At 43.8% G+C, this 10,000-nt stretch overlaps 1 protein-coding gene across 2 annotated transcripts in view; it reads left to right on the top strand.

Annotated features, from left to right (window-relative positions):
- Positions 1–4,028: 4,028 nt before the first annotated feature.
- lrch4 (leucine-rich repeats and calponin homology (CH) domain containing 4) overlaps positions 4,029–10,000 on the top strand; it is a 55,570-nt gene continuing 49,598 nt past the window's right edge. The window contains exon 1 of one of the 2 annotated variants that reach the window (XM_038995830.1): positions 4,029–4,485. In XM_038995830.1, the coding sequence (XP_038851758.1) occupies positions 4,314–4,485 (172 nt within the window). In that variant the 5' untranslated portion in view covers positions 4,029–4,313. The remainder of the gene's footprint in view (positions 4,486–10,000) is intronic. The other variant, XM_038995831.1, reaches the window with a different exon arrangement.

Raw genomic sequence — 10,000 nt, 5'->3', positions numbered from 1 at the left:
TCAGGAAAACGTCAGGAATTGTGAAAAACTGAGTTTAAATGTATTTGGCTAAGGTGTATGTAAACTTCTGACTTCAACTGTAGTAACCAAAAAATCGTTAAACAAATCAAAATATATTTTATATTTGAGATTCTTCAAATAGCCACCCTTTGCCTTGATGACAGCTTTGCACACTCTTGCATTCTCTGGTTTTTAGTAATTTATTTAAAATAAAAAGCAGAAATATTACATTTACATACAGTTGAAGTCAGAAGAATCTTGTTTCTCATGGTCTGAGAGTCTTTAGGGGCCTTATGGTAAACTCCAAGCAGTCTGTCATGTACCTTTACTGAGGAGTGGCTTCAATCTGGCCACTCTACCATAAAGGCCTGATTGGTGGAGTGCTGCAGAGATGGTTGTCCTTCTGGAAGGTTCTCCCATCTCCACAGAGGAACTCTGGAGCTCTGTCAGAGTGACCATTGGGTTGTTGGTCACCTCCCTGACCAAGGCCTTTCTCCCTCGATTGCCCAGTTAGGCTGGGCGGCTAGCTCTAGAAAGTCTTGTTGGTTCCAAACTTCTTCCATTTAAGAATGTGTTCTGGGGACCTTCAATGCTGCAGACATTTCTTTGCACCCTTCCTCAGATTTGGGCCTTGACAAAATCCTGTCTCAGAGCTCTAAGCACAATTCCTTCGAACTCATGGCTTAGTTTTTACTCTGACATGCACTGTCAACTATGGGACCTTATATATACAAGTGTGTGCCTTTCCAAATCATGTCCAATCAAATGAATTTACCACAGGTGGACTCCAAACAAGTTGTAGAAACATCTCAAGGATGATCAATGGAAACATGATGCAACTGAGCTCAATTTCAAGTCTCATAGCAAAGGGTCTGAATACTTATGTAAATAAGATATTTCTGTTTTTATTTTTAATTAACGTGCAGAAAAATCCAAAAACCTGTTTTCACTTTATCATTATGGGGTATTGTGTGTAGATTGATGAGGAATTTGTTTTATTTAATCAATTTTAGAATAAGGCTGTAACGTAAGAAAATGTGGAAAAGGTCAATGGGTCTGAATTCTTTCAGAAGGCCCTGTATAACCCTGCCTCTGGGGTTTATGACCTCTAAGCGGCGAGCATCTGGTCCAGGTACATAATGTCCTTTTAACCCTTTTCTACCAACAAATCATGTCACTAGTTCATTTCAGCTGCCATTTTGTAACTAACTGCATTATGGTGACTCAGGCTTTATGACTCCCAAAAACCTGTGTCCAGTCCAGATACAAAACGTGTAATTTTAACCCTTTTACTAAAAATCATGTCACCTCAATAGCCAGTATCCATTTGACAACATCATCTGACCTGATAGCCAGTCAATCGGATGGGGCCACAGTGTCTCCTGACCCCTCCTGTCTCAGCCTCCAGTATTTATGCTGCAGTAGTTTATGTGTCGGGGGGCTAGGGTCAGTCTGTTAAATCTGGAGTATTTCTCCTGTCTTATCCGGTGTCCTGTGTGAATTTAAGTATGCTCTCTCTAATTCTCTCTTTCTCACTTTCTCTCTCTCTCGGGGGACCTGAGCCCTAGGACCATGCCTCAGGACTACCTGGCATGATGACTCCTTGTTGTCCCCAGTCCACCTGGCCGTGCTGCTGGTCCAGTTTCAACTGTTCTGCCTGCGGCTATGGAACCCTGACCTGTACACTGGACGTGCTACCTGTCCCAGACCTGCTGTTTTCAACTCTCTAGAGACAGCAGGAGCGGTAGAGATACTCTCAATGATTGGCTATGAAAAGCCAACTGACATTTACTCCTGAGGTGCTGACTTGTTGCACCCTCGACAACTACTGTGATTATTATTATTTGACCATGCTGGTCATTTATGAACATTTGAACATCTTGGCCATGTTCTGTTATAATCTCCACCCGGCACAGCAAGAAGAGGACTGGCCACCCCTCATAGCCTGGTTCCTCTCTAGGTTTCTTCCTAGGTTTTGGCCTTTCTAGGGAGTTTTTCCTAGCCACCGTGCTTCTACACCTGCATTGCTTGCTGTTTGGGGTTTTAGGCTGGGTTTCTGTACAGCACTTTGATATATCAGATGATGTAAGAAGGGCTATATAAATACATTTGATTTGATTTTGATTTGATCACAAAAACCAGTGCATCTAACATAGCAGGGATGAGAGGACAAATGGAGGGAGGGGAGGAAGTGGGGAGGGGAGTGGGGGGGACAATGTTAAAGGACCCTGAGACCCAGGGGGGGGGGGGGGGGGCAGTCATCTGGTCAAGGGGGAAGAATGGAAGAAGAGGAAAAAGCGAAAGGGGTAAAAACCAAACCCTACAGGAAGTGATGTCGACAATACAGCCCCATCAGCCTTACATTTGCACTTACAGAGGAGTCCTGACGACACACACACACACACACACACACACACACACACACACACACACACACACACACACACACACACACACACACACACACACACACACACACACACACACACACACACACACACACACACACACACACAAACATGCTCACCAGTGGAGGCTGCTGACGGGGGGACAGTTCATTATAATGGCTGGAACGTACACACAGTATGTGTCCCACAGGAAGCTGCTGAGGGGAGAACTGCTCATTATAATGGCCGAAATGGAGTGAATGGAATGTCACCAAACCCACGGAAACCATGGAAACCATGTGTTTGATGTATATGATTCCATTACACATATTCCGCTCCAGTCATTTCCGCGAGCCCGTCCTCCCCAATTAAGATGCCACCAACCTCGTGTGTGTGTGTGTGTGTGTGTGTGTGTGTGTGTGTGTGTGTGTGTGTGTGTGTGTGTGTGTGTGTGTGTGTGTGTGTGTGTGTGTGTGTGTGTGTGTGTGTGTGTGTGTGTGCCTCACAGGAGGTTGGTGGCACCTTTATTGGGGAGGACGGGCTCGCGGAAATGACTGGAGCGTAATATGTGTAATGGAATCATATACATCAAACACATGGTTTCCATGGTTTCCATGGGTTTGGTGACATTCACTCCATTTCGGCCATTATTATGAGCAGTTCTCCCCTCAGCAGCTTCACGTGGGACACATACTGTGTGTGTGCATAAACACACACACACACACACACACACACACACACACACACACACACACACACACACACACACACACACACACACACACACACACACACACACACACACACACACACACACTGTTAGTGTAAACAAATCTGCGTGCTCACACACATATCCATGAGTCTACTAATGACGTGACGGCGACACGCTAATCTAACATGGTTTTACTGAGCATGGCTGTGACTCTGGGAATAAAGGGACAGTAATCTATGTAACACATTTAGAGCTCCGGAACTCAGGGGACAGTCATTTTTGTAACACATGTAGAACAAAGAGTTTCCACTAGCTTCTATAGCCACAAAGTCAGATTCCACAGCCACAAAGTCAAAATTTGCAACAAAAAATGTTTGCTTTTTGCTATTAATTTAAGGTGAGGGTTAGGTTTAAAATCACATTTTAAGAAGATAAATTGTACAAAAGGGCAGGATTTATGACTTTGTAGCTATAAAAGCTAGTGATTAGCAACAAAGAGGCCAGATAATGTTGCTACATTACACCAGACGGGGTACAAATTGGAATTCTGCTCGAGGAATTTCCCTGGGGCCACACATATCTCATTAATGAGAAAGAATAACCTATATTCTATATGGGAAATATGACATTTGCATGCAGGGAATACATTTTACATTTTTAACCAACTGCCCAAAATTTTATGGATGGATATGAATGGTATACCTGGCTGCTCCAGTCACAATAATTATTGGTCCACTCTTCAATTTTCTGCCCAGAACCATCCTACTGTATCTGATTGGTGTATATTCCCATCAATATAATCTCAGCTCTTTATAAAAACCCTTCACATGCACGCCCTTTTCTTCAGACCCCGCCTTGAGTCCATTCATCTCGGTTGAGATATGGGTGTTGCCCCTGTCAATCAAACTCCTTCTCATCGTAGGCTCTCCCACTGCTCCTCCGCTTCCTGACGCTGCTGCTGCACCCCTTTCTGACAGCTACTAGTACCGCTTTCTCGAAGGCAACTGGACCGTAGAGAATCCTCGTTGTGGAAGATTAAGAAATAGCCTTTTTGTTTGTCGGATTTATTCATTGTCTTACTTCGAAAGTTGTTTATCGGACGAGAGACGGATGGTTTTGGAAGTTGTTCTGAGGGATACGAAAGTGTAAAGGAAGGTTTTCTTTTTTCTTTTTTGATCCAAACACAGTAACATAAGGAGACATATCTACCGTTCATGGCTGCTGGGGAAGGTGCCCAGCTGCCGGCAACAATAGCGGCTAGCCGGTGCGTGGAGAAGTCGCTTGAAGAGGCTGCCGGGAGCGGTGCTCTGAACTTGTCGAACCGTAAATTGAAAGAGTTTCCCCGAACCGCCCGGAACTATGACTTGTCCGATATTACGGCAGCCGGTGAGTTGTTTTTTGTGTCTGTTTTGGTGTAGATAACGTCTCTCTTTTTTTTTCAATTTAGTTGACAATTCATATGATGGGGAGCAACCGTGGACAGTCTTTTGTTAGTGTTTTTTTGTTGTTGTCACCTGCTTGTGTTGTAACTATCGCTAGCTAACAAGCTAACGTTAGCTCCACATCCGTGAGAAGACGTAAATACAAAGTTAAAAGTGTAACGTTACGAGAGAATTCATTCTTTCTCAAGGTTCCTTGACACTGTCTTCAGATGTTCGACTGCCAATTCAGCCATAACTTCTTCAACTAACATTTTGTTTATTCTTTCAATTACGGAGATATATTTTAAAATGTGTTTTTTATTCGAGCTTACATTCTTGTTCTTCTGGGTCATTGGTTGTCAAGTTTAAGCAAATTTCCCCATCGCTTCCTGTATGATGGAGTTGCTTGCTGGCCATAATGGTTGTGTATGAGCTTGACAAAATGTCAGTATTGTATATCCTGCTTGAGGTTCCCTTTTTTCATTTAGTCAATTCACAACACTATCACAATGGATTGAAAGGCAATTTTAAAAATGACAATAACATTGTAAAGTTTAATGGTGCCTAAAATGCCTGTAAGGTTGATTTTTGACAGTGCGATCTAAAGGGGAACTAACTCGTCCTCGCTTTGTTGAAAGAAGATTACCCAATCCAGGTTGTAGCCTGAAATCATTCTTATCTACCCAGTGTTTTAAAACAACGCTCCCCTCTGCTGCTTTCTGCACTCTCTGGTAATTATAACCATCTGCTCAAAGGACCTAGACCTTATACAGTGAGGAGAGACATTGGACACACACACACACACACATACATACATAAATACACACACACACCCAGCTGCCATCTGTAATCCAACAACGGTAATGGATACTGTAGGGATGAATGTATCCAAGGCCTTAGATAACAACACTATCTTGATGTGCGCTTGTTTATACAAAGCGTAGCTCATATTATAAACTAAGAACTAAAGGCAAGCCGACTTGAATTTTTTACAATTTTTATATAAACATTGACATATGTTATTAATGGTGTCCAGTGAGCTATTCATTGTAACCACCCCTCCTAATGAAAGCTGGTTATGCATTTTAATAATGTAGTTTTGTCGTGAGATGCACGTTGCTGCGAAGTCTGTTCCAACTCCGTAATACGTCTGTCCTGTTTTCTGTCATCCAATTCAGTGACTTCATTTTTTTCTGGCTGTGTTATGATTACAGTGTTCGCTTTTTGAATTGGTCATAATAACATGTTACTCCAGACGACGTAGCTCGTACCTGGTCTTTTTAGATAATGGTACTCTTTCAGTTTGAATAAGGTGCTTGCTTGGCACACCCCGCCCCGCCCCTCTCCCCTAATCTGTCTGGATGCACTATGACACAGCATTCCTGCGTGCTGATGTACAGTGAAAGCTTGAGTCTGCAACTTTTATTTCAGCCTGTGTTTTGCTACTGTGTTCATGAGAGATTTAGGCTGGCTCACTATAATTGCCAGTGGTGAAATAGACAGTGGTGTGTGTGTGTGTGTGTGTGCGCTGGTTAGTGGGACAGGTTGGGGTTTGACAGTCAGGTATGGTCTTACCCCGACTGTGGAGTAAATGTCTTAACTGTAAAACGACGTGCTGTTTTACATCACCAGACTAAACACAACAACGGGAAGTCCTCAAGAAACAGAAAGGCTGTAATCTTCATAGTGGTTATCATGGATCTCCGACGCCCTGTGACGATGACAAAGTCAGAGAGACGTTTAGATATGTAGTGGACAACTGTAACAGAGAGTCAGAACAGAGGCCTTCTTCGTGTCTTATTCCAAACTACTCTTCAGAATAAATGACACCTGAAAGTAGCCTGATTGATAAGGGTGGATGGATAAGGAATTATTAAAGTTCCCGAGCTAGTGCTATGGGTTGAAGTGTGCAGAATTGGGGACAAGGTCCCAAGCAGGCCCTATGGTGTTTATGATAACAGTGACGGTCTCACTCTCTGTTATCCCCCCCCCCCCCCCCCCCCTCACTCCAGTGTGGAGCAACTTCCCTTCAGGAAGTTCAGGGGTTCAGTCCCTGCCCCCTCATCTTCCTTACACAAGCGCACATGCTCTTTGGCTCCTGTAGGAAGGATAGTGTTCTACCAAGCCAGCGAGCAGAGCAGGCCCATCCAGGAGAACAAACCCCAGCTGTGTGCACCTCTCTCTGGCTGCAGCCCTCTCCCTGCACCCCCTCCGAATAAGACCCTGAAATAATACTGATCTAGACCCAGATTTCGGTAGCCAGTGTTGTGCAGTGGCATTTTAATAATTACTGACGGCGGTGTTTCGGGCCGCCCAAGCTGACATTGTCTAGCAATAACCCAAACAGAATTAAACCTATGAAATTCTGAACACAGCTTGCAGGGTACAGTGAAAGGTTAGGTTTTATGTGACCTGAGCCCCTCAGCCTCCTAAGTCTGAACAGACATTGAAAACTGCTCACAGCCTAACCCAAATTCTGAACACAGCTTGCAGGGGACAGTGAAAGGATAGGTTTTATGTGACCTGAGCATGCCACCGTTCAAATCAAATGTTATTTTTGTCACATGCTTCATAAACAGTAGGTATAGACTAACAGTGAAATGCATACTGACGGGCCCTTCCCAACATAAGGACAATTGGAAAAATAACATGAGGAATAATAATAATAACACAATAAATAAATACACGATGAGGAGCGATAACGTGGCTATATACACGGGGTACCAGTACCGAGTCGATGTGCAGGGGTACGAGGTATTTGGTGTAGATATGTACATGAGGGTAGGGTTAAAGTGACTAGGCAACAGGATAGATGATAGACAGTAACAGCAGTATTTTATGAATCAAAGGAGTTAATCCTGGTAGCAATTGGTTAGCTATTTTAGCAGTCCAGTAGCAACAGTAGTAGGCTAATGTTTCAGGGAGAGCATGACGAGTTAAGAAATAGTTGTTGCTGGGACCTCTATTACACTATCATATGAGCTCTTTTGGGAGAGAGAGAGAGAGAACCCTTGCAGCTGAGAGATACATTAATTAAAGGAAGGGGGATGGGAGGAAGGGATGGGCGGAGAGGGGGAGGGAGGCCCTTTGATGGAGTGGGCTGCTTGCATTGTCGTGGTGTGTTCCCTTAAAGGGGTTTTACTTGAGCGGGAAGCCTTTCTCTCGCTCTCTTGAGCCCCCAACCCCCCTCTCTTTGTCTGAGTCATGGTTTTAACCTGGCTCTCCCAGAGCTCTTCTCTCAAATCCCTCGTGCTCTCTGTCCCTCGTGCTCTCTCTGTTAGTCTCTCTCCCCGTGCTGTCTCTTTCTCTCCCTTGGGCTCTCCCGTTCGATCGATCTCATTCCTCTACCCCTCTACCTCTCCTTCCCCCATTCCAACTCTATCGGATCCATAAAGAGCACTGTGTCTGTCCTGTAATGTGTGGTCTCTGTCCCATTTGTTTGTTTTTTACATGTTGGTCATTTAGCAGACGCTCCTATCCAGAGCGACTTAGTCAATTCATTCCACTAGGTAGATAGGCCCCTGTGTGGTTGTTTATCACAGTAAAACGTTTATGTAACAGTTACTGCGAACGTTGTCTTGAATATTCTTTCAGTTTTCCTTTCTCCGTGTCTCTGCAGTTACTAGACTTCTAGACGAGTTAGGACATCTCACACACAGAAGAGATGGCATCAGTTTTAATGGAGTGCATATGCTCAAGATCAGTCAAGTCTTGTGTGTGTGTTCAGGTTTACCGCTCGGTTGGGTGGAGCCTGTCGCCATGGGAACCGTGCCCACACTGAGGTGGTGTACTGGCAAGAGGAACGTTCAAGAACATTTTTTTTTTTTTTAAACAATCCTTTTTCCTCTCTCCAAAACCGTTTAAATCTTCTTTTGTCCGCCTCCCTGCTCACAAACACCTGTTTTTAAAAGGTGAGCTGCGTTCAGGGGCCGGTGTTTTGGCTCAGTTAACGGGCCTTTTTTGGAGGTTGTTAGTGAAGAGATCGTTGGCTCTTACAAATATATGTGCTCAGGTTGTCAGCTCGTGACTAATGGTGACTCACCACAACACTGAAAACAACTAAGCTAGGATATAGGCCTATAGGAACATTGATCTGTGTGTGTCTGCACAGTATTAACCTCATTCTCTCCTGTAGTCCAAGGTGAGCTATGACTCTCACTAGTTTTGATCGAACTCAATAGATATTCATTGATCCGTCCACACAAAAGGTGAAAAACCCATTTGATGTCTTATCCAGTTCCTTGTCTCCGTCACATGAATGACACTCCAGAGAGAACACTGTGTCGACCTAGCCTTTTCTGTCGTTTTTGTTGAAGGAAATTAAACTGTCACTTAGCCCAAGTGGCCTAACCGGTCTTTCACCTCCCTCCTAACTTGTTTCCTTGGGCTTGTTCATGAAACTGTTTACCATTGTCAGTCGCCAGTTTCCATGGAGAAGCTAGGGAACGAAAGGAAGGGGATACATCCCAAATGGAGCCCTATTCCCTATATAGTGCACTACTTTAGACCAGAGCCCTATTCCCTATATAGTGCACTACTTTGGACCAGGGCCCCATTCCCTATATAGTGCACTACTTTATACTACAGCCCTATTCCCTATATAGTGCACTACTTTGAGTCCCGGTCAAAAGTAGTGCACTTTATAGGGAATGGTGTGCTCTTTGGGATGCACACATGGACTCTCACCAGCAAATTTTCTTTTTTTCTTGCTCGGTTCCCATTTCTGTGAGTTTAATGAGCTAAGCTGATTGAAGCTGTACAGTTATTGTTACAGTAGCTTTAATGGGGTTGTTGTGCTAGACCTGACGACACTGATTTTGAACATGTGTGTTTGCACAGTTCAATTGTGTCTGTGCTGTAGAAGAGGGGAACATCTGTGACCCGTTTCAGGAAGCTACATGTACAGTTGAAGACGGAAGTTTACATACACTTAGGTTGGAGTCATTAAAACAGATTTTTCAACCACTCCACAAATGTCTTGTTAACAAACTATAGTTTTGGCAAGTCGGTTAGGACATCTACTTTGTGGATGACACAAGTAATTTTTCCAACAATTGTTTACAGACAGATTATTTCACTTATAATTCACTGTATCACAATTCCAGTGGGTCAGAAGTTTACATACACTAAGTTGACTGTGCCTCGAAACAGCTTGGATAATTTCAGAAAATGATGTCATGGCTTTAGAAGCTTCTGATAGGCTAATTGACATCATTTGAGTCAATTGTAGGTGTACCTGTGGATGTATTTCAAGGCCATACCTTCAAACCCAGTGCCTCTTTGCTTGACATCATGGGAAAATCAAAAGAAATCAGCCAAGACCTTGGGAGCAATTTCCAAACGCCTGAAGGTACCACGTTCATTTGTACAAACAATAGTATGCAAGTATAAACACCATGGGACCAGGTAGCTGTCATACCGCTCAGGAAGAAGACACATTCTGTCTTCTAGAGAGGAACGTACTTTGGTGCAAAAAGTGC

This window comes from Salvelinus namaycush, chromosome 6, assembly GCF_016432855.1.
Source record: "Salvelinus namaycush isolate Seneca chromosome 6, SaNama_1.0, whole genome shotgun sequence".
Taxonomy (NCBI): domain Eukaryota; kingdom Metazoa; phylum Chordata; class Actinopteri; order Salmoniformes; family Salmonidae; genus Salvelinus; species Salvelinus namaycush.
The sequence above is the reverse complement of the archived record's forward strand: the minus strand, read 5'-3'. Positions and strand labels throughout refer to the sequence as shown.